Below are 25,136 nucleotides of genomic sequence, written 5' to 3' on the forward strand. Positions count from 1 at the left end.
ATATTAATTCGCAATAGCGAGTTAGAAAGTTAGAATTTGCGAGGTAGTAAACTCGCACTTGAGAGAAAAAAGTCGCAATTTTATTTTAAGTTGCCAAAAAAGATACTTAAGTACAGTAACTGGTTTTATTTACTCAAATACTTTACACCATGAGTTCTACCAGAGACCATTTTGGTTCTACTTACTCAATACTACACAGCTGTGAGATATGCGACATTGCAAAAGGGCGCATAGGGGGCGTTAGTGAGCAGCAGTTTTCTGGAACCTGAAACAACAAATGGGACACACTACCTTACACACACTGCAGTGCAAAGCTAATTCAAGACCGCAAGTACACGAGTGTGCCATTTCAGACACGGCCTGAATTGAGTACGCTGCCCATGTGATCCCAGCGTGCAGCTTTTCAGCATCAGGTGAGGGCGGCCCCTTCATGTGCAACGAACAACATGTTTCTTTCCATGTTTAGTATTAGTAATGGTCACCTTATCTAACACATAGTGTGCGTTTGTATGCCAGTGTGCTTTAAGCCAATCAGCGAGAGAGGTCTGTCCCCGCCTACCGGACTGAGGCCATCTTACACCGAGCTTTACCGTGAGGCGTCACGCATTTACCCTGTATCAGTTTCGGTGCTCGTGACGCTGCTGCTGTAACAGAGGTAAATGACTTCATGTTGTTATTATTATGCAATTAAAATACTGTAGTTTAAAAGTTCGGCGTATCTGCACTCGGGTGTCGGTGTGCAGGGTTTAGGTTGGTGTCCGTGCCCTCTGGACTGAATCTGTCATACGCAGCTCTATTAAGCATTTTGCACATGTATGCTATTTATTTGGTTACTTAGAGGTAGAGATTTGATTGACGGTTGTTGTGTATGTATTTATTAGATATATATTTTTTCTCTATAGATTAGTGTAAGGCTCAGTTTAGCATTTGCATGACTGAACAGCCCTGCAGAAAGTATTATATCATTTCTGACAACGGCATTGCTGCCCTTTTGTAGTTTTTCCAAATGGCGTAAAGGGTACAACGACATGCGAACGAGTTTTTGGCTTCGGACAATCCACACACACACACACACACACACACACACACACACACACACACACACACACACACACACACACACATACTGTATCCGTCCTACTCGTGTGCTTGGCAGCTAAAAAACAGTAAAAGTCAACATTATATCCATGTTTTTATGCATTATTTTAATAAATGTGAGGGTTGATTATTACATATTTCGCCAACAGTTGTAAATGAATCAGGCAGTGGAAGAGGTGGGCGTTTCTGTCGACTTGCACTGAAGCATGGATTATGAGAGGAGGTAGGTCAAGTGTTCTCGTATGTTTTTAATATGAATTTGCATTTAACCACTGGTCTGGATGGATTCATGCATGAATGTTCTGACCTTATTACATAACCTCATGCTGTCAGACATGTTCAGTTTATTGACAAATAGCCTATACTTGAACTGCTTTTTTTGTTTACAAAAGAATTAAGGTTTGTAAATGCATGCAGGGAACTTGAGGGAAGTATATTTAAGGTACTGCAACTGGTCACCATTTTTCTCACCCTTTTAACATCACCTTTTTTCAGCTTATTCAAATAGTACTGTTGCGTAATAGAAGGATTTGCACCGGTACATTGCTGAACAGCCAAGACCTTGGTTTATAATGATATACCTTCAGATTTTGTAATTTAACTAACTTTTTATTTTTAGAATTAAAACCTGTTTTATCCAAATTCCAAAGAATCACTGAAATATATGGAGGTACAAATATTTCATGTTGTCTTTCAATTAAGAGGTCATAAAGCTTCATCGATAATAACTATACAAGAATTAGACGGATGGAAGTAGTCTTTAGATAAAAATGTAACACTTCACGCTGTCACTGCTTTTAAAATGTATGCCAACTACCACATGCACGATGGTACATGATTGGTGGTTCTTGAGTTGGAGTAGAAGAGCATGCAGATTTAAAGGGATAGTTCCCCCCAAAATTAAAATTCTTAGGGATGCACGATGATATCGGGACAACATCGGTATCGGCCGATAAAAGCTTAAAATGACCATCATCGGCATCGGCCGATATGAATATTTCTGCCGATGAGCCTTGCCGATAGGGTGGCGTGTTTCCTATGCGCACGTGACGACCGTGAACGAAGCATGAGCGCCAGCAACTTAAACTTCCAACTAGGGGTGTGCCGTGCGTCTCACGGTTTTTGATCGTGGACGATTAAAATGTCTCCACTATCTGCTTTTGAAGAAAAATCATAGTATCGTGCATTCTATCAGTTCAATTCTGGCGCCTTCATCTCAACATACTGTACAACGCGACGTACATTCACATCACATCACATGTAAACGCAGAGGTAGAGTTACACTCACGGGACACCGCAATTCACAAAAGTTCATTGTTTGCATGTGCGTCAAAGTCTTGCTAGGTAAACATGTCATTCACGTGCTGATGCGCTGTTCTAACATCCGCTTTTCTGAGCGCGTTACACCCGACGCTCACAGGAACTAAAGCCGTCACAGCGCCTGCATACTGGACTAATCTTTCGAGTCTTATTGCGCTGATACTGTCAAATACACACAAGGTTTATATAAACAAAGTTGGTTATGTCTAAAGTTAAAGCAAACTGAGAAAATCTGCTTGTCAAATGCGTGTATATTAGACACGTCGCGTTACTCGCGCGCAGTTCTTAAAGAGACAGTAATAATATTCTGCCGCTTGTCTTTAAAGAGATACTGCACCCAGAAATAAAAATTCTGTCTATCTAATGTTGTTTCAAACCTGGATTCATTTCTTTCTTGTGCTTAAATATACTATGGAAGTCACTGGAGTACAGCAACTGTTTGGTTAGCCACATTCTTCCAAATAACCTTTATAATTTCAACAGAAGAAAGAAACTTGAGAGAGTAAATGATGACAATTTAAATTTTTGGGAGAACTATCCCGTTAATGTTAATAAAACAACAAAACACAGAGGAAATCACTCACTGCTCTTGACTGAGAACAATAATAGAAGCTTTAATAAGCTTTTTTTGCACTTAAAAAAAATATATCGGTATCGGTATCGGCATCGGGCAAAATTAGTTTGAAAATATCGGCATATCGAATATCGGCCAAAATCCTATATCGTGCATCCCTAAAAATTCTTTCATAAATTAGCCCCCTCATGTTATTCCAAACCCGTAAGACTTTTAATCATCTTTAAGACACAAATGAAGATCTTTTTGATGAAATCTGAGAGCTTTCTGTCCTTTCATAGACAGCTACACAACTGACACATTGTTTGACACTTAAAAAAGTTCATAAAGATATCGTAAAACTGGTTTAGTCCAAAATTTTCTGAAGAGACAAAATCATTTTATATGATGCACAGATTGAATTTATGCTTTTATTATATAGACATTCATCAACTCGCATCATTTGTGGTTAATGGAAGCTCAAGCATGTTCACTTGATGTGCAAGAACCAATGAGGTTCATTCTCGTGTTACGCATCACGTTTGAGCTTCTGCAAGAACCAATGAGGTTCATTCTCGTGTTACGCAGCACGTTTGAGCTTCTGCAAGAACCAATGAGGTTCATTCTCGTGTTACGCAGCACGTTTGAGCTTCAGCAAGAACCAATGAGGTTCATTCTCGTGTTACGCAGCACGTTTGAGCTTCTGGAAGAACCAATGAGGATCATTCTCGTGTCACGCAGCACGTTTGAGCTTCTGCAAGAACCAATGAGGTTCATTCTCGTGTTACGCAGCACGTTTGAGCTTCTGGAAGAACCAATGAGGATCATTCTCGTGTTACGCAGCACGTTTGAGCTTCAGCAAGAACCAATGAGGTTCATTCTCGTGTTACGCATCACGTTTGAGCTTCTGCAAGAACCAATGAGGTTCATTCTCGTGTTACGCATCACGTTTGAGCTTCTGCAAGAACCAATGAGGTTCATTCTCGTGTTACGCAGCACGTTTGAGCTTCAGCAAGAACCAATGAGGTTCATTCTCGTGTTACGCAGCACCTTTGAGCTTCAGCAAGAACCAATGAGGTTCATTCTCGTGTCACGCAGCACGTTTGAGCTTCTGCAAGAACCAATGAGGTTCATTCTCGTGTTACGCAGCACGTTTGAGCTTCTGGAAGAACCAATGAGGATCATTCTCGTGTTACGCAGCACGTTTGAGCTTCAGCAAGAACCAATGAGGTTCATTCTCGTGTTACGCATCACGTTTGAGCTTCTGCAAGAACCAATGAGGTTCATTCTCGTGTTACGCAGCACGTTTGAGCTTCAGCAAGAACCAATGAGGTTCATTCTCGTGTTACGCAGCACGTTTGAGCTTCTGCAAGAACCAATGAGGATCATTCTCGTGTTACGCAGCACGTTTGAGCTTCAGCAAGAACCAATGAGGTTCATTCTCGTGTTACGCATCACGTTTGAGCTTCTGCAAGAACCAATGAGGATCATTCTCGTGTTACGCAGCACGTTTGAGCTTCTGCAAGAACCAATGAGGTTCATTCTCGTGTTACGCAGCACGTTTGAGCTTCTGCAAGAACCAATGAGGTTCATTCTCGTGTTACGCAGCACGTTTGAGCTTCTGCAAGAACCAATGAGGATCATTCTCGTGTTACGCAGCACGTTTGAGCTTCAGCAAGAACCAATGAGGATCATTCTCGTGTTACGCATCACGTTTGAGCTTCAGCAAGAACCAATGAGGTTCATTCTCGTGTTACGCATCACGTTTGAGCTTCTGCAAGAACCAATGAGGTTCATTCTCGTGTTACGCAGCACGTTTGAGCTTCAGCAAGAACCAATGAGGTTCATTCTCGTGTTACGCAGCACGTTTGAGCTTCTGCAAGAACCAATGAGGTTCATTCTCGTGTTACGCAGCACGTTTGAGCTTCAGCAAGAACCAATGAGGATCATTCTCGTGTTACGCAGCACGTTTGAGCTTCAGCAAGAACCAATGAGGATCATTCTCGTGTTACGCATCACGTTTGAGCTTCTGCAAGAACCAATGAGGATCATTCTCGTGTTACGCAGCACGTTTGAGCTTCTGCAAGAACCAATGAGGATCATTCTCGTGTTACGCATCACGTTTGAGCTTCTGCAAGAACCAATGAGGTTCATTCTCGTGTTACGCAGCACGTTTGAGCTTCTGCAAGAACCAATGAGGATCATTCTCGTGTTACGCAGCACGTTTGAGCTTCAGCAAGAACCAATGAGGATCATTCTCGTGTTACGCATCACGTTTGAGCTTCAGCAAGAACCAATGAGGTTCATTCTCGTGTTACGCATCACGTTTGAGCTTCTGCAAGAACCAATGAGGTTCATTCTCGTGTTACGCAGCACGTTTGAGCACGTTACGAAAGAGGTTTGTTCTCATGCGTCAAGCAGGTTCGGTTTAGTTTCTGTTTATGTTCACTGATCAATGTTTATATATTAATAAAAGCCTATATTCAATCTGTTCATCATATTAAGCAATTGAGTCTCTTCAGAAAATTTGGACTAAACCGCTTAAATCAAATATGGATTAGTTGAACTTTTTGAAGCATCAAAGTGGTAGTTGTATAGCTGTCTATGGATGAACAGAAAGCTCTCACATTTCATCAAAAATATCTTAATTTGTGTTACGAAGATGAAAGAAAGTCTTACGGGTTTAGAACGACATGAGGGTGAGTTATTACTGACACAATTTTCATTCTTGGGTGAACTAACCCTTTAAAGGTGCAGTAAGTTATTTCTGAGAAACAATTGGGAAACACCCAAACAAACACACCCCTACCCAAAAGATACTCAGCTTGGCCTTTATTACTCTACCACCAAAATAACGAACACACTCATTACTAAGCTTATATTACAACACCAGCATATCTTAAAATAATGTTACTAGCATATCGAGCAGAAACAACTCAACCTTGCCTTCCATTTTTTAGGCCTTTCCACTTAGGTCTTTCCAGCACTTGAAAGTTTTCCAATATTCAGAGTATTAGCTCTTATCTGATCGTAGCCTATATTCCTCTGACCTTTTCTTCTTTGGTAATATCTCAGTCATGTCTCTTTCTCTAGTCTCTACAAATGTCCCGCTTGCTCAATCCTCCCCTATCACGAGCGAATATGCACCCTAATTGCTGATTGGCTGGAAGAATGTTGTGGTGCTCGATCTGATCTAGAGCTGCACGATTAATCGTTAAAAGATCGCTATCTCGATTCAGACACCCATGCGACCTTATTCCTAAATGACAATGATTCGTCAGTGTCTATTAACCTTTGACAAAAACACACCGGAACATTCAAATCTGCGTTTGCGCTGTCGCCGACCCAGAGAGAACGGTTTCAAGTAACACTTGTATTGATTACATCGTTACTAGGGCTGTCAAAATTGCTCAAAAATGACGTTCGAATATTCCCTCTAAAAAAAACATATATTCGAACTATTCGAATATCTGATTGCGCATTTTGTCAATGACGCGCATTACGTCAATAACAGGACAAATTAATACAAAGAGACACAACTACTTGTATAGGTAGTTTATTTAAGTTTAAACATATTTGACAACGTATTAACTTACACAAAACCAAGTAAATCAACTAATGGCCAAGACTCGCTACCTCTCTCTCTCTCTCTCTCTCTCTCTCTCTCTCTCTCTCTCTCTCTCTCTCTCTCTCTCTCTCTCTCTCTCTCTCTCTCTCTCTCTCTCTCTCTCTCTCTCTCTCTCTCTCTCTCTCTCTCTCTCTCTCTCTCTCTCTCTCTCTCTCTCTCTCTCTCTCTCTCTCTCTCTCTCTCTCTCTCTCTCTCTCTCTCTCTCTCTCTCTCTCTCTCTCCCCCCTCCCTGCGCATAACGGTTTAAATGAACAACAATAAACAAATGTTGAGTGCTGATCAAGAGTTTTGTGCAAGCAATTTAAGGTCCCGACTCTTGTCCTAAATATAGCAGGCTTCATTCGGTGATTGAAACAAATATTATTAACATTAATTGAAGTTTTACAGTATATAGAACCGACATTGAACGCTCCGAGCGAGCTGTGCTGTGGTAAACTTCTGCTATAATGGCTATTTCGAGGGCTCTGGCTACGCCCCCTTGGCAGGCTCTGACGTGTCTGATGTAATGCTAGCTCATTGGCGCACACGTTGGAGGCGCCCGTGCCATTGGATGTGCAGTTGCCGCAGCACAGCCAATGAGTGAGCCAGACACTCACTGTGCTAGCTGTGCAGCTGGAAAATGCATTTTACATTTTAAGCTTCAGAATTTTGCCACTCGCAAAGCAGACAGCCGCGCCTCTGCTACCGCGGACGTATTTTTCCACATGATTCGAATATTAATTTTCACCTTCGAATTTCTGTTTTTTAAAACTATTCGAATATATATTCGAATTTAGAATATTCGTTGACAGCCCTAATCGTTACTCAACTAGGTAGCGACAAGTGACTGTTAAAATGTATTCATCATTGAATCATTCATTCAAGAGATTTGTTCAAAAACACTGATTCATCCAGTAATGCAACAAGTGATGTATTTATGAGTGAGTCATTTAATCATTCATTTAAACCATCTAGCAAAGAAGATGCAAATATTAACAAAATTTGGTTGTTGATTTAATTTTTAACAGCGTTTTTCAGAAATCGCTTACTGCACCTTTAATCTACAGAGTGCCTAAATCTTGCTCTTTTTCGATGCCCTAGGGGTGGTCGTGGGGACCGCATGGGCCGCTATGGGAAAGAGTCTGATGAACACGACTATAGGGACATGGACTATCGTGGCTATGGACAAGAAAATGGCTTAGGACTGAATAGCAGATTAACAAATGCAAGACAGCACGAGCGTGACAATAGTTTCGAAGGTGTGAGAGACTTCGCCTCGGGCAATTTCTCGAATAATCGACCCGGATTCAGCCAAAAGGGGAACCGTGGATCCAAAGACAACAAACTTGGAAAAAGTCTGCTCCAAAGGCCCCCAAATCAGAACATCCACTCAAGATTCCAGCAAGATGAAAAGAATTATGAATTTGAACCAGAGATTGATGCACATAGGAGAGATATGCAGTCATTTAGATCAGGACAGAAAGTGTACCAGGAGGACCAAACGCCAGATGAAGGTGAAGAAAATGAGGACAACACTTGGGGCAGAGTTAGAGGACGGCACAACTCTCAAGGCGAATGCGGCGCTGAGGAAGACAAATATACCACACATCTTGGCCACAAACAAGTGAGTAGAGTTGTCTCTCCGAAACGGTTTTAGTTTTGTATGAATCATGATTACAGACAAAGGTATTGACTATTGAAATGGATTAAGTTGCTTACAATTCTTAAATCTTAATTTGCTTTACTTACCTTATATTGTTTATACTCTAAACATTTTTACAAGTCTAAAGATTTCTCTTGGTGATTAAAAAATTTGAGAAGAGTGATATATAGGGGGAGGACTATCTTCCTGATTTAGGGTGTTCCTGACCAAGTCCAATCAGCTACGGGCAAAATGAGAGATGGAAACTACCAGCATGCTCTGGAAATGAGCCAGGAGGAGCCAGAACCCCGTGACCAGGACTACAGGTCTGATACAGAGCCGGTCCAGAAACCCAGTAACGTTGTCATGCTGAGAATGCTTCCACCGAATGCAACCGCTAACGAGGTTTGTCAATATTTGTATTTTTTGACTTGTGTGTGTATATATATATATATATATAATATAATAACCAAACATCTGTTGCATACACTTGTGTCCTAACCAGACGGCTTGCGATGCGCGATAAAAAGGTATCTTGTCCATGTTAATCAGACTTTTTGTTCCAAGCAGCCAACAACAACACACACATGTGACAATGATAATCTCATGTACTGATTATGTGCTTTATTTAATGTTAAATGAATTTATTGTGAGTTTGAATATCATTTTGTGTGACCTTTATAGCCATACTTAAAGCGACAATGGATATTTCACCTCAGATCTTCAGATGGAAACGAGTATTCATGCTGTGAACTCAATGTGAACAAACAAGTGTTTTCTATGACAAAGATTGTTTCAGTCAAGTCATCTTCATTTATATAGCGCTTTTAACAATGTAGATTGTTTTAAAGCAGCTTTACAGAGATAAACATACAATTTACGGTAGCAGAGATTGTTTTGGCTTTATAGCGATTTTTGAATAATGTTATTTCCAGCTAAAGTTAGTTTTGATTGATTCACTTCCAGCAAAATTATCATTTGTTATTACAGTAGGGGCCACTAAGACGACGGCGTTGTCTCTAAACAGGCTTTAAACGCGAACCTGTGACCTGATGGCGTTCACATGCGTATTAAGAATTGATTCTATAGTTTTATTCGTTTGAATATGTGTGCGCAGGTTTGTAATTTCCCTACAAACCATGCCTAAACAAACTACTTGTCTTGCCTATACATTAGATAACGAATTTTGTTTTATTTTATCACTTCGGGGTACGCGAACCGGATTTTCAACAACGCTTTTTCTGTAGAGTGGGAAAGGGATCCTCCATAGGGAGAGGATAGTTGACACTTCAGCACTGCATTGTCATCGGGTCCAGGCGAATCTCCTTCGTCAGATCTGGATACGGCCTGGATCCGGCAGGCTGCGGGAAAACCTCGGGATAAACAAAGACACTAAAGTTAGCGTAGATGCCATTCTTCTTATGATGTAACGAGTACATCAGGATTTGAGGGAAGTGTTCCCAGTTCCGGCTGACCTAATCTATGCAGCCTAATATTGAATTATAGAAGTCTATAGTGTGTTATGTGTATGCTAGGTCAAAGAGATGTGTTTTTAGTCTAGCTTTGAACTGACAGAGTGTGTCTGCTTCCCGGACAATGGTAGGAAGACTGTTCCAAAGTGTTGGTGCTAAATAGGAAAAGGATCTCCCGCCTGCAGTCGATTTAGATATTCTAGGTATTATCAACTGGCCGGAACTTTGAGATCGCAACAGACGTGAAGGACTATAATGCGTAAAGAGCTCGCTCAAGTACTGCGGAGCTAAACCATTTAGTGCTTTGTAAGTAATCAACAATATTTTAAAATGTATACGATGTTTAATAGAGAGCCAATGCAGTGTTGACAGAACCGGGCTAATATGGTCATGTTTCCTGGTTCTGGTAAGAACTCGGGCTGCTGCGTTTTGAACTAGCTGTAGTTTGTCTCTAATGTATTTTTAATAGTGTTAAAATGGTGCAATATTTATTTAATTATGTACTTAGTTGCGAGTGCAGTGCGCTTGCGGAGAGACTCCGCCCACACACTCTTCTGATTGGCTGTTTTTAAATCGATTGTGTTGCATCCAATAGACAATTGCTTGTCACTGAAATCTTATTGCAGCGCGTCTGGTTAGAACTAGGGGTGGGAATCTCTAGGCACCTCACGATTCGATTCGATTACGATTCAGAGGGCTGCGATTCGATGCTAAATCGATTATCAGAATCTTTTTTGTGTGTGTGTGTGACTATAAATACTTTGCTTTAAAAGTACAAAGTAATGACCCATAAAGAATTAACGTACAATATATTTTATTAACATTGCAAAGAACCAACAGGAAAATACATGTGTGTCTGAACTAGCAGCAGCATATTTGTAGTAAATTAATAATATAACAACGACCGGTAACGTTACAGCCGAGTGTTTTTCCTCCTCTGGCTGGAAACGTGTCATTTGGCTTCATGTGTCTTGTTTCCGAAATATTTTAGTTTTACTCTACAAAGCTTACAACTAGTGTGGCTCTTGTCCAGCTCCTTTCCCCCTTCAACTTCAGAAGCCAAAATATTTCCACACGTCAGCTTTTAACGAGGAGGGTGTTTGGATTTGGCGCTCAGCCATCGCGTCCGCGTCTGTTATGTGCACGCCACAGACGGTCCGGCCACTGCACTTCCGCGCTTCAGAGTTCCGTCTTTCGCGTTCCGTCAATATTACGTTATTATAAATATATATCTAAAAAATTTTTTTTTTTTTTTGAAAATCGATTTTTGACAATTGTGAATCGATTCAGAATCGTCCACGTCCGCATCGCGATGCATCTAAGAATCGATTTTTTCCCCCACCCCTAGTTAGAACATGGATACACATAGATGCATAGGACACAAGATTATTACAACAGAAAACAAAACAAAATGCTCTTACTTTATAATAGATTTCTCTGTGGCAGTTGTTGTTTGCTTGCACTATAAACTTCCATTGCACATAGTACGTAGATTTTAGAAACTGTGGGATAGGTTAACATTTTCTGGTGTTATATACACTGTATACTACAAATGATAGAGCTTTACTACTTGTATTTAACCTGGAGTATTTAGTCATCCAGCTATTAGAATACCAATTTTGGGCAAACACCATGTTTTGTTTGGTCATCAAATCAAGTGTTTGGTGTTTGCTCTTTAGATTCGGGCTCGGCTGCAGGAGCAGGGGGTCCAGCCCAGGGAAGTCCGCCTCATGAGGAACAAGTCTACAGGTAAGCGTGCTCTACCAGGAGGGCTTCTTTGTACCCCAGACTGACTTCCAAGTCTCTCTTCCACTGCCTTTCATAACAAGCCTTAGCTCACTCTTGCGTCTGCCTAGTTCAGTGTGTTACTTCAGTACAGTCTCTGTCTTCTTTCTCACTTTCCTCCTGGTGTATTTGAGTTGAATGAAAAGGCTGCTTAGTACTGGTGTTTTGAAATCTTCAGGTGTATGTTTCCGTAACCCCCTGCACAGCTTTTCATTTAAGCCATCACTTCTGATTGGTTCCTGTTCTGTATTGTGTATGACCATTTTCTTACCATACCCCTTGTCAGACTATTCTTAACCAGACAACATTCACATGCACACTTGATACATCCACAAGGAACAGTAATGTATATGCCTTCACACAAGCACAAACACATCTACTCCTAGTGCCAAGCTTGCCTCACATGTCCTTCCAGCCTTATCCCTCATTCACTTTGATTGCTCTTGTGATGAAGTCTGTGGAAGATCTTGCACCTTGTATTGTGTAAGTATATTGCAAAAGCTGTGTTGAGAGGATAAGTGTGGCTGACCATTTAATGAGCAATTGTTGGCTTTTTTTGATGGGTAAGATCCTCATATTTTGTATCCTCAGCTAAAAGGGTGGACAAAGTAAGGTAAACACCATTTAAAAGCGTTTCGTTTCTTCAGGCCATTTAGTGCGTGTTGACTCTGGTAGTTCGGTTCTTTTGGTTTGGACCAAAAAAAGAAAATGATACATTTAGTCCCGGTTTGCTTAGCGTTCACGCTGTCAACACCAAACCTAAAGAACAGATTTTATGACGTATATTTCGTGACGGAACTTACCGAACATCCAAAACAAAGCTGTGTTCTGGGATAAATCTGCTCGTTGTATGTTCATATACATATGATGAATTGTGATGTATTTTTTTTTTACCAGCGTAGAACTCACAAAAAGCGTATAATATGTGTAAAGACGTCAAAACAGCGGCAGGAACCAATGCGTTGTTACACACACACAAACAAAAATCTGTTGCAAGAAGACTGCTTCAGATGCCTGTATCAAACTGTTATGGAGAACATCACAACAAATATGAAGAGAAAAAAACAGGTATTTTTTTAGGGTTGCATCTTGCGACATCATATCCTGTTTTTGGCTCGTTCAGATGACTCTGCTCCGTGTTGTGTTCATATTTCAGGGCATTTTTCCTGGCAGTTTAGTGCGGAACGAGGAACAGTTCGCATGAAACATTGCTAATGTGAAAGCTGTCCTGCGGACCCGGGTTACACTGAGGAACCGAACCCGAGACTACCTGAAGGAGCTGGTCTGAGTTCGGTTGCACTCCGCGATTCGCGTTAATGTAAAAGCAATTCGTATTCGGGTGCGCGCTTGTTCAGGAAGTAAAGTAAACTGTGCGTGCGTTTTAGCCGATTACGATGTATAGTTCAGTAAAACACATGTAAGGGATGATCATGTTTGTGAGATGAACGCAAACGCACCAGCGTTCGATAGAATCAAGTTTAGTGTGAAACCAGACCGACGCTGTGGGGGAACAATCACGGTCGGACTCAGGCCGCAGCAACCGTGCCCAGTGTAAAAACGCCCTCAGTCGAACCGCACCAGAGTTCGTTTGGAAGCGGATCAAGACCATTCTTTTCAGCGTCTCGGTCCGCTTGTTTGGTGTTCACCAGGGTTCAAATGGCAGCGTTCACATTAATCAAATGAACCACACTAACAGAGCAATCGCATTAGAGTTCTTTCAAATGAACCAAACCTACCAAGTGTGAACAGCCTTAATTACACCGCTACAAAGGTTAGTCACATTAGGTTAAGTCTATGTTTTAATGGGTTTGCATTTGAAGAAAGCCAAGGGCCACCAATAAACCGCAGTGTTTAAAAATATATCTAACTGTTAAATATTGTACATAATCCATAAAGATATAGGTAGCTACATCTGTTTGCTGTAATACATAGTTATATAACAGCGGACTTAGGGGCCCCCTAAGAGGCAAACACTGTTGCCGTATCCAGGAGTGATAATACCTGCAGAGATACAACTGAGAATGACTTCCTGAACAGCAGGAGGAGGTCAAATACCAAATGCCTCGCTGATCACCAGATGTAAATGTAATTGTAAACATCTTCTGTACGAGTTGTTCTGCTAAACGTTTCCCCCTACTTCACACCTGGAAGAAGGGGAAGATTCTCTTCTTGAATGGTGCAGTATCCCACAACACACGGTTGAGGGTTTGTATGACAGCATTCCAAGAAGGACTAAAGCTGTGGCTCTTTTCCTGTATAGATCCCTGATATCAATGTATTATTAGGTGTTTCCTTTATTTTTTCCACCCTGTTTATGTGTCAGTGGCATGAAGGTATTTTGGAGAGAAGATTAAAGCTATTGACTTTTAGCGCATGTGGAACTGTTATTTACCATAGTTTAGAGGTCAGTCAATTTATTTCGTATTAAAATGGTTATGGTTCAAGTATAATGTCTTTTTTATCAATTAACTATAGCAATAAAACGTATTTTGCCTATGTTTTGTTTGCAGTAGGAAACAATGCAATAGTGGAAAGCATATTTCAAACAGCTTTAATCCCATGTGGGCAGTTTAGCCAGAGACCTTTGTTAAACACTTTGGCATTTCAGGCCGACTGATATAATTGGACTGTACTGTACTGCTTGGTGTGATTTCAGACAAGCCTCATAAAAAATAGGTATTAATTAGAATTGTATATAAATTAGACTGGTAAATTTTGTGAATCGGACAGTCAAAACATAAAAAAAACGAGTATCCAAAAAGTTACATGTTAGATAATGTAAAGTAAAGCAATTACTATAGTATCTAATAATAATATTATTATTAAATAATATATACACATACTCACACTGCCATTGAAAAGTTTGGGTCAGTGGGATTTATTTATTTTTAATTTTTCATTTTATTCAGGAAGGACTTATTAAAGTGATCACAAGTGACAAAAAATACTTTTACATTGTTTCATAATAAAAATCGATTTCAAATAGATGCTTTTCTTTGGAATTGTACTATTCATCAAAGAATCCTGTACTGGAGTTTCTACAAAAATATTAAGTATTATAAATATTACGTTATAATAACTGTTTCAACATTTATAATAATCAGATATGTGTTTTTGTGTGCATAAAATCAGCATATTTGAAAGATTTCTGAAGGATCGTGTGACACAAGACTGGAGTAATGATGCTGTAAATTCAGCTTTACAAAAGAAGTATTTAAAATTTCACAATATTTCTGTTTTTTTATCAAATAAACGCAGCCTGAGTGTGCAGAAGAGACTTTCAAAAACCCCAATCTTGTGAATGGTAGTGCATAATGGTTTTCAGATGTTAGGTTTTGTTGCTGAAACATCAGAAATCTAATAGACCTATAGTTTTGTGTGTGAAAACCCACATTTTCAAATGAATGTCCTGTGTGATTATTGTTAGGGAAACAAAAAGAGCCATCAGTTCTAGCAATTTAAAGGCAGCAGTGTTATTATTGGTTAGAATACAGCTATACCTCTTTCTACCATCTCTCTGTCTCTCTCTTTCTCCCTCTCTGTCGATATGAAAACACTAACCCCTCACTGCGTTGTGTTCTGTCATTGTGGCCCGGCGACGGCTGTGTCTCCAGGTCAGAGCAGAGGATTCGGCTTCGTCGAGTTTAATCACTTGCAGGAGGCCAGCCGCTGGATGGAGACCAACCAGGTCACTTCACACTGCACACACACATACACACTACAAGACCACACGTGTATGGATATATATGCCCTTTATTGCTGGATTCCTTATGATTTCACTGATTTCGCCATCTCTTAAGAATGAGGTCTGCCTGTTGCCATTCTAATAATCTGCAGTCTGTCTAGTACAAATATTTGACTCTCCTACTAGTTGGGCTTTTTCTGGAAATGCCCAAGCTTGATATAAATTCAACAGTATTGTCCCCCTGAACGCTCAGTTTGTGTGTGTTGTCTCCCTTTTTCAGTTAGCTGTGAAGTGTCTCTTGGCAACCGTAAAATCCTAGTGTGAGACCTGCCCTATATTTTGTGTCTCTCTAGTTAAATCCTCATGGCTTTGAAATGTCAGAACCACATCGGTTCCCAAAGGGTTTGAGTTCTGGCAGTTAAGAGTTCCATGTGAAATTGAGCAGAATGTTCCTCTAACGTATCTTTGAATTATTCAATTATTACCAGTGCGCTCATAGATTAGCTTATATACTGAATATCAGTTTACATGAAAGCCAGGAAGAAGTCATAATAAAGTAATAGTCTGTGGCAGACACATTTGTTCAGAAACACTTACGGTACACTTTTTACTGGGTCTCTCCCCCAATCTACCTGTTATAAACCTTGCTGAATACTAGAGAACATCAGAATAAATTCTGGTTCACACTGCTGCTTATTCTGATCAAGAAGCCCACACTTAAACAGGAAGAATTGGTTTGACGACCTTGTAAAGCCATTAACCGCAATTTTGTTTTTGTATTGATGATGCCAAAAAACTGACCCAAATAATGGTGCAGTCGCCTCCCCATACAATTCTACAGAAAACTCTGTCGAAAGCAAGATAATTTATTGGTCAAAGCAGTCATATGATGTCACTGGTGCGGCAGCATGACTATAAAAGGGCACCTGCATTAAACGTCATACACTTAGAGTGGTCTGATGGAAAACATGCAGGCATGCCTGGAGTCATTTCCAATTTGTAAAGCTTTTTAAAAACAACCCAATTGAGGGGAGCATGTATTCAGTGTCCAGTCTTAAAGAGCTGGCGAAGACTACAGAAGAGATTGAGAGATGCCGTATAGAGTTGGCATCTGCTCTATCAACATGCCCGCTCTAACCCTCAGTCCTGCTTGGAGTAGCAAAAGTACTTTCAGGAGATCCAGCTGGGAAAAACCTCCCAGTGGACACCGGGGAAGTGTGCCGTCATATCTTGTCTACACTACTGGCTCTGAGTTAAAGCGTCAACACCATGATGCAGCATCTCGTTCCCTTCTCAGGGAACATGTTTACACACATAACCCTAAGACATTCCCTTTCGAGGGAACTCGACGCTGTGTTGTGGTGTTGACGCTAAACCCACGAGGCCATACTAAACAAATGCCTGCTCACCATCTGTTCTTTGAATGAACTGCAGTGATCCAAGCATAGTCCAAACCCAGGGTCTGAACCTAGAGTTGCCCTACAAGATGCATACCAAGGGACCAAGAGCTTTAGCACCTAGAGGTGCGGAACGTTCCGCAGCTCCGATGCCTCCATCTAATAACCAGCCTGGTCGCTGAAGCGTTTCAGCGACCAGGCTGGTCCTAGGACCAAAGTTTAGTAGGTAATCTTCCTACCAGAGTCCCGAGGGGAAGAGCTGACTAGGGAGGTTACTGCTTCCGCTGTGTCCACCAAACACACCCACTCTGGAAAATGGCAGACTACTGTTCCACCACATTAGCCATTCCCAGTTTGTGAAGCTCATTAAAAGCAACCCAACCGAGGGGAGCATATATTCAGCGTCCAGTCTCAAAGAGCTGATGAAGACTACAGAAGAGAGTGAGGGAAGTTTAGTGTTGGAACCATCTGCTCTATCAACTGCCCGCTCTAACCTCAGTCCTCCTTGGAGAAGAGTAGCAGAAGGACTTTCAGGAGATCCAGCTGGGAAAACCTTCCAGTGTACACCGGGGAATTGTGCTGTCATATCTCGTCTACACTATCACCTCTGAGTTAAAGCTTCAGAGGGATACAGACAGAGCCCACCCTCTGTCAACTGCCCTTCACTAGGTGTCACTTAACAAAATAGAACTTGAAATACTTTTGCTGCCGATCCACCAGGGGACGCACTGTCTGTTTAAACCTGCCCTCTAGGGGAGTGTGCAGATCACCCTTCTGCAATGTAGCCCATACCTCGGCTAATGATCGCTTATTCTCATCGTGATTCCAGCAAGGAAACATCCTGACACTGCAAAAACGGGCTTTACACTGTCGATTCACCCATTCCTCGCAGACTCCCAGGACGCATGCCAACATAGTTCATGTCCACACTGCCGGGGCTGAAGGACACTAAACAAGAAAGGGGATGAAAGAACTTTAAGGCTGCATACTGAACCCTCGCTTCTCTGAACCTCTTGAGTCCAGAGGGAGAGACCGGGGTATTAAGGGGAAAGGATTTCTCCCCCTCTTTTCTCCCCAAAATGTTTGACCATAGATGACGCCTCTCCATGGCAACCATCACAGCCATAGAATGACCGATGGCCCGGGCCAGGCCATCTGCTTGGTGGCATGGAGGATGAGATCTGTGGCTCTGCGGTGCTCCAGGACTGCCTCTGGAGACAGTCCCTCCCCTTGGTCCAGGTGCTTTAGAAGGTCGGCCTGGAAATCCTGCAAAATTGCTGTAGTGTGCAGTGCTCCAAGGGCCTGACCTGCGGCTGCGTAGGACTTGGGAAGATCTGGAAAGATCGGTGCAAGACCGGTGCCTTCAGAGAAGACTTAGAGATGGCTTGAAAGTACCTCTTTAACCTGGGGCATCTTCTCATATCTGTGCTCACATAGCCCCTCTATGTTCGAAATAATTTAACGTGACGGAGGTGACTATGCGAGCTGAATTCCCAATGATCTCAATACCTTACTATGGAGATCAGGGAGAAACAATCCATACCATGAGGTGCCGATGCCTGGCTCCCAGCGAAGAGAGCCGAGCAAGAGCAGCAGAGCTCCTCGAGAGCTGAACCAAGCGTGCTTTGCTCCCAAACAGATGAAACCGAGTTTGTGTGTCATCCACTGTAATAAATCGGGGACACAGTGAAACACAACTTCTTTAGTTATTTTTTTTAGCTTTAGTTTCTTTGTTTTCTTTTTCTTTTAAACGAACACAAACTTTTTCTCTTTCTCACACACACAAAGCGCCTTCTTGAAGACAGAAGCTGTTGACTTTTAATGCAGGTGTCCATTTTTAGTCATGCCGGCGCACCAGTGATATGACTGCCGTGGCCAATAACATTGGCGTGATTTCACACGTTTCAGACAACTGCGCACACTGAAAACATTCCCATAATGTGAACACCATGTCTCAGCGTCCAAAGGGCAATGTAGAGTTAAACTGGGATTTCTGTCGTTACATTAACTGTGTACTTGCTGCTAATGTATTGCTACGAGCCTCGCAGAATTGTGCAAATTCACTGATTTGTTGTTCATTAAATGTACTGTAGCAGCCCAATACCTTGTAAACCACACTTTCTTTCATGCTGTGCACCCTGATTTCTGGTATTTGTCTATCAGCCAGGCAGTCAGATTAGAAATGAGTGATTTCAGCCAGTGCTTGTCATTTTTGCATGTAGCATGCAGCAGATCCTTCATGAATGGACTGTGTGGGGTCCCCACTAGACTAGATCTTGATTTTATAAAGGCTAATGTTAGTTAATGTTATTTCTGTTTTATTTGTGAGTTCGAAGGGATGCCATACACAAGCATGGAGTCATGTTGTTTGTATTTATTTCTCAGGCCTCTAAAGTGCTCAAAATCGGGTACTTGAATAGTTGTTGTTGTTTTTCCTTAAGTATTCAGTTACATTAAGGATGTTTTCTTAATGCCAGTAACTCAAATGCATTTTTTTAAGCATTGAGGTCCTGAAGGATTTATTTTTGGCTCAGGTACAGTAATGCGTTCAAGTCTTTATTCTATGTGTCCTGTCATCGCTGTATGAGTTTCCTTTTGTGATCTTCTGTCTGGATGTTTTATTTGTGGCTTAATGTGGGTGGGCAGGAGTGAGCGTGATATTTTTTTTTTGTTCCCCTGAATGGGGGAGGTTGAGGCTTTTGGCCAGAGAGGGTGTCCGCAAACGCTCTCTCACATGCAGGCCGGCGCGTCTTTCTGAGTCCTCTCAAGCTGATGGTGATATCTGACTTCCTCTCTCTCTTTTATCCAGTCTTCTCCTCCCCTCTTGTGTTGAGATAAGGTCTCAAGTGTTCCAATTCCACCCTGAAAATGATATTTACCCTCTTTTATTCTGTTGTCCCCTCTCTTCTTCTGTGTCTCACTTTCAGAGCGTGCTCACTATTTTGGGACAGCGAGTATCTATGCACTACAGCGACCCAAAACCCCGTGCAAATGAAGACTGGCTCTGCAATAAGGTGACTTTCTTAATGTTCTTTACTCAATAATTAAATAATTATGTTAAATTAAGTCTTAAGTAGGGATGTCCCGATACCACTTTTTCACTTCCGATACCGATGCCGCAGCTTTGGCTTTTGCCGATACCGATATTAATCCGATATTTTTATTTTATTCTTAAACTAATAAAAAATATAGCAATTTTCTCAATTAGCCACCTAAAATATACCTCCTATATAGTCCACAACAACAGTTGATTATGAAAGATTGCCACCCTTTATTCAAACACTACAAAAAAATAAAGAAATATATAAATGAAAGAAAATACAGGTACTTCAGTACTTAGCTAGCTACCAACAGGCTTAAAGTTAAAACAATTTAAACAGCAGCATTCTACATTGTAAATACCAGTACAGTTTTTGTTTTTTAAATCAAGTCGAATTTCTATAACTGTGTGTTAAACTGATTATCACTCTTGTGTGTGTTAAACACAATCTACTTAATACAGACAGCTTCATTATAAAGATAAACAACAAATCCCCAAAATATATGATCATAATCTATGACAAAAATGCTATTATAAACTAGATTAGTGGATAATACACATTGCTCTTTTTATTGTTGTAAAATACATTCATGAAAAACAAGATAACAAAAATGAAAAAGATAATTATTTTAGATATAGCTAAATCTGCTATAAAATTGAGACATGTTTTAAGTGTAATGCACAGCTATTTAATGAGGCAGCAAAATTAATAATTATTAATGTTAATAAGCTTTAATTGCGTCACTGCATTTTGATATGAAAGGCTCCAATACAGTGCGGCACAAAGCGCTTATGCGCATCCCGAGCGGAGAATGATGCGCTTGAAGCCACGTGGAGTTACAGCACGCAGCGCGTCGAGTCCGCTTTGAAAAGTTCAAAGCACAACGGAGATACATATTGATGGACAGTGTATTATACAGTATCTATCTATGCAATCGTTTATTGAGCCTTTTCTTTTAACAGTTTTAAATTTCAGTTACTGTGCGCGTGAAGAACAATTATAGTGCTCTGACTCTAGTGTTGTGATCAAACCGACAGCGTCCGACACCCAGTATAGAGTAACACGATTGAGTTACAGCAATAAAGTCCAGCAAGATAAAGTTGTTTTATGCGAAAACATAGACCTTTATCTTACAGATCAAGTATAATAGTATTAACATTGAATCATCTTGAAGATAGTTTCTTCATTGACTGTAACCGAACGCGACGCGCTGTTTGAATGCTGAATGGAGAATGACTGACTGCCGCGAGAGGGAAAAGTTTACGTGATCTTGAATTTAATGACTTAAATATTAATTTCTCTCTCACATAATGGCTTCAGAACACTTATAATAGAGTGCACGAAAACGTTATGGTACTTTAGAATGTTTTTGTGCCTTTTGTGGGGCTTAACAATAACACATAATAGTATACCCACAATATCGGATTTGGATCGGCCTAGTCTGATCGATGTCTGATCGATACCCGATCCCGCAAAAATGGCAGTATCGGAGCCGATACCGATCCTGAGTATCGGATCGGGACATCCCTAGTCTTAAGTCTTAGTGTACCTTTAAAGGGATAGTTCACCTTTAAATGAAAATTGTCATTTACTCACCCTGGTGTTGTTCTAATGCAGTATGCCCTTTAAATTTTGGGCCACGCTAACCTGCTCGTGCTTGTCCATATAATGGCAGTGAATAGTGACTAGCAGCAAGCTTTTTTAAAAAGACGCAATGTATCACAGAATGATCCAGTACAACACGTCATTAGGGATGGGACGGTATGAAAATTTCATATCACGATTACAGTGTCCAAAATTATCGTGATTATCAATATTATCACGGTTTTGTTAAAATTAGATGAAAGTGTTCAAAAATGACTGATGCTCACACTGAAAACATTTCAACAAGTTTTATATTTGAAAATCAACAAACAACAAATAAAACAAGCAGCTCTATGCAGTTTTTTAAGCAAGATTCTATTCTGTGGCATTTCCTTCTTTATAATGACCGTCGTCAATAGCAACGCATTATTACACGGCGCACATCCATGATGTATCACAACGGACGCGCGCTCTTGTTTTATTCAAATACAACTTGCCGTCTTGCGTCTCCCGTTTTATCGGAGTTGATTTATTGTTTACAGAGTTTGATAATATTGTTGTGATCATCTTGTCTGGACGATTGTTTTGTACGCTGTACAAAATGGATTTTTAAACGAGTAAGATTTAAAACATTAATCTCAATTCAATATGTCCCCGTAATTATGTGGTAAAAATAAAATCGGTGTAACAAGTGTACAATGAAACTATACATTACTATCCCTTAAAATGTCACTCTTAATAGTCTTGCTTGAAGTTGTTCGTTCGTCTTTGGCTCAAAGCCACTTGCTGCGAACTTTTCTTCGCGGAAGCTTCACGTCTATTGTAAGTGGGTGACCTCAAAACAACATTTCGTGCCCAATTATTTCCCAGACGCAGTTTTGGTGTTGAGGTCAAAGTTAACTTGCCTTGCGTTCGCTATACAACAGTGGGTGATGGTCACACAAGACGACTCGGAAGATTTGAAGTGTTTCTATTGCAGCGACGTTTTGTTCGGCAGACAGGGTGACCATCCTCGATCAAGTTTCCCTCAGGACTTTTGTAAAAGCCAAAATATGACCACACCTCAGATTTCGTCCTCTTAAAAGGCTGAAAAATCTCCCAAAAACGAAAAATCTCACTGCCTTCCGCCATTCCTTCTCGAATAATAAAAAAAAACATTGCGCGCTGCGCCTGCGTCAGACTGTTGCTGGCTTGACCTGATTTACAGTGAGTTATTAAAATCGCGATAATCAAACACGGTTTTAATGATAATTGAATTTTAAACGATAATACTAACCGTCAGTATATTTTATCGTGGTTTATCGTGAAACCGGTAATCGTCCCATCCCTACACGTCATATAATCCAAGTAGGGATGTCGAATCGCGATATACCGGTATTGATAATGATCATTCTAATTAAAAAATGAAATATCGTTATCAGTTTAATTAAGTGTGTTGCAAAATACCGGTATTGGCGATAACCATAATATTTAAAATGAATAGAACACATATAATATGACGTAAATAATCCAGCGACAGTATCTTGACATCCCAATGTACAGTAGGTGGCGGTATTGTACCCCAATGGTGTCGTCGGATCTGACTGACGAGATACTCCACCCGCACTCTAATAAAGTTAGCTCGCCACTGTGGTCGTTTTGTTTTTGTATTCCGCGAAAATGACTAAATCTACAAGAAAATGAATCACCCCAGTCTGCAGTCTGGCCTATCAAATGTGTTTGCCTCATTGGTTCTCGCTCATTAATCAAGCTCGTTTGAGCTCCAGTAGAACCAATGAGGTTTGTTGCTCGTTAAACAAGTACGGTTGAGCTGCAGTTGAACCTTCTTATTATTATATTTATGTATTTAAATATTATAATTATATTGATGTCACACTGGCTACTTCTGTCAGGACCACTATTGTCAAATACGATTGACAATTAGCATACAGTTTGGATTGGCGGTATGGTTCCATTCTGGGCGAGAACTCCCTGCGCATTCATGCAGCCTAGCATGGGTAAGAGCAGGGAGAGCAGCGATAACCCCCCCTCAGGGTAAACAGAACAGAACCAACATGAATGTATTGCAGATATCATTAATTCAAGATTTTAAAGTACAACATAATTCGAAAATTTATTCTGATTCTGGGGTAATCGGAATACCAAATCCTGACTGGATGAGAGGTGGAGCTGGGGATAGAGGAGGGTAATGCGCTCCTGAGAAACGCGACAGCTCCTGATAATACTGAAGAGCTTATATATGTATACAGTGATAGGCGTTGTATTCCTATAGGTAGACGTGGATCAGCTGAGAGTCAGCTGATGCGAGCTTGTCTAATGAACGCTAAACATGTGATCAGGTTGATGTGCGCGTTTGTCACAAGCTTCAAATCAGAATATATTTTTTGAGATGCGCACACTGCACGAATATACGAGTTTCCTGCTGTTTGCGCATAACCATTCTCCTACATTGGTTCTTTATTTATTTTTTTACCGCATACTTAATATTTATCCATTTCTGGTCATAATTTGAAGTAAATTAGCATATATGAACCGTTGCGCCCTGCTGCTTATATTTATCATCTGTCGTCTGTGGATGAGAATCCGAAATAAGGACTGGTGGGACGTTGTCCTGCACCACTTTTAGAATTTTAGAATGACGGGAAACTCATTTATATGACACTTTATTCAACAGGAAGAACAGCTCGTTCAGCGCGTCATGCGTGGTGACGCAATTTCAACGTCTTTGCACATGCGCAGTCCTTTCAGTTTCGTTTTTTTTTTTTAAACCGATCAAGTGTTTACATGCTCTCTCGATCGGATTAGAAAAGCAATAAACCACCCTTTTTAATCCAGATCGAAATTTAAATCGGATCACGCTCAATCGGATTGATTTAAGGTGTTTACATGAAGGCTTTTCAGTCCTATTGAGGCGTCAATCTGATTACTAACGGATTATGTGGTTGCATGTAAACGTAGCCACTGATAGACCATGTGGAAAAAACATCCAAATAATGGTGCAGTTCTATCCCCAAACAATTGCATAGAAAACTCTGGAGACTTAGACCACATTAAATAATTATATATTTAATGTGCTCTGTGTGTATGTGCGTTGATCAGTGTTTATGTGAAAAGCGAAGTGATTGTGTCTTTTCAGAAGACTTGGATAAAACTGCTCAATTCGCATACCGTAGATTACTACTATTACAAATTTTTGAAGATAAACGAATGTCATCTGGGTTTGGAACGACACAAAGCTGAGTATAGATGATGATAGAATTGTCATTTTTGATGAACTATCCCTTTAAGTGAACAAATACTTCTTAGCGATGTAGTTGTCTTCCCAAACATGTGTTTTGATTGGCAGTGTGGAGTGCAGAACTTCAAACGAAGAGAAAAGTGTTTCAAATGCGGAGTTCCAAAATCAGGTGTGAATGGAAATTAATTTGTTGCAGTTCCTTTTCTCACGCTCCAAATGGTAAAAACATGAATGTTAATGTAAGTTCTTCCACATATGACTCTTTCTTTTCAGAGGCTGAGCTGAAACTCCTTCAGGTGCCAAAGAGTTTACCTTTGGGGCAGTTAAAGGACTCAGCTCAGGGTTTACTCCCCCTTCCCATCATATACCAGACAGCTTCTCCAATTCTCAACTTAAGTTCCTCATCCCAGGCCGCCGAGGTGGCCAATGACAGTAAGTCGTACACACGTTTAACACTTTTACTTTAGGGTAAGACAGTGTTCACATCTGTGTTCACATCTCTTCAGCTCTGATCCTGCGGAATCTGGGACCTCATTCGTCACTAGAGGCCATTTTGTCCGCTTTGGCCCCGTTTGCTACTCTCTCCCCGTCAAATGTTCGGCTCATCAAAGACAAACAGACACAGCTCAACCGAGGGTTTGCTTTTCTGCAGCTCACTACTATCGTGGTAAGACAGCGACTCTACTTGCAAATGGCCACAACTCCCCAACAAAA

At 40.8% G+C, this 25,136-nt stretch overlaps 1 protein-coding gene across 4 annotated transcripts in view; it reads left to right on the top strand.

Annotated features, from left to right (window-relative positions):
* The first annotated feature begins 535 nt into the window (after positions 1-535).
* The window catches only part of rbm10 (RNA binding motif protein 10), a 40,385-nt gene continuing 15,784 nt past the window's right edge, over positions 536-25,136 (top strand). For 2 of the 4 annotated variants that reach the window (XM_056270719.1, XM_056270723.1), the window contains exons 1-10: positions 536-655; positions 1,248-1,321; positions 7,680-8,202; positions 8,437-8,625; positions 11,372-11,441; positions 15,092-15,165; positions 19,487-19,573; positions 24,531-24,591; positions 24,696-24,854; positions 24,929-25,089. In XM_056270719.1, the coding sequence (XP_056126694.1) occupies positions 1,305-1,321; positions 7,680-8,202; positions 8,437-8,625; positions 11,372-11,441; positions 15,092-15,165; positions 19,487-19,573; positions 24,531-24,591; positions 24,696-24,854; positions 24,929-25,089 (1,341 nt within the window). In that variant the 5' untranslated portion in view covers positions 536-655; positions 1,248-1,304. Of the gene's footprint in view, positions 656-1,247; positions 1,326-7,679; positions 8,203-8,436; positions 8,626-11,371; positions 11,442-15,091; positions 15,166-19,486; positions 19,574-24,530; positions 24,592-24,695; positions 24,855-24,928; positions 25,090-25,136 lie in introns of all 4 variants that reach the window. The other 2 variants (XM_056270720.1, XM_056270722.1) reach the window with 2 other exon arrangements.

The sequence above is a fragment of the Rhinichthys klamathensis genome, unplaced genomic scaffold, assembly GCF_029890125.1.
Source record: "Rhinichthys klamathensis goyatoka isolate OS25496 unplaced genomic scaffold, OSU_Roscu_1.1 h1tg000305l_1, whole genome shotgun sequence".
In the NCBI taxonomy this organism is placed as follows: domain Eukaryota; kingdom Metazoa; phylum Chordata; class Actinopteri; order Cypriniformes; family Leuciscidae; genus Rhinichthys; species Rhinichthys klamathensis.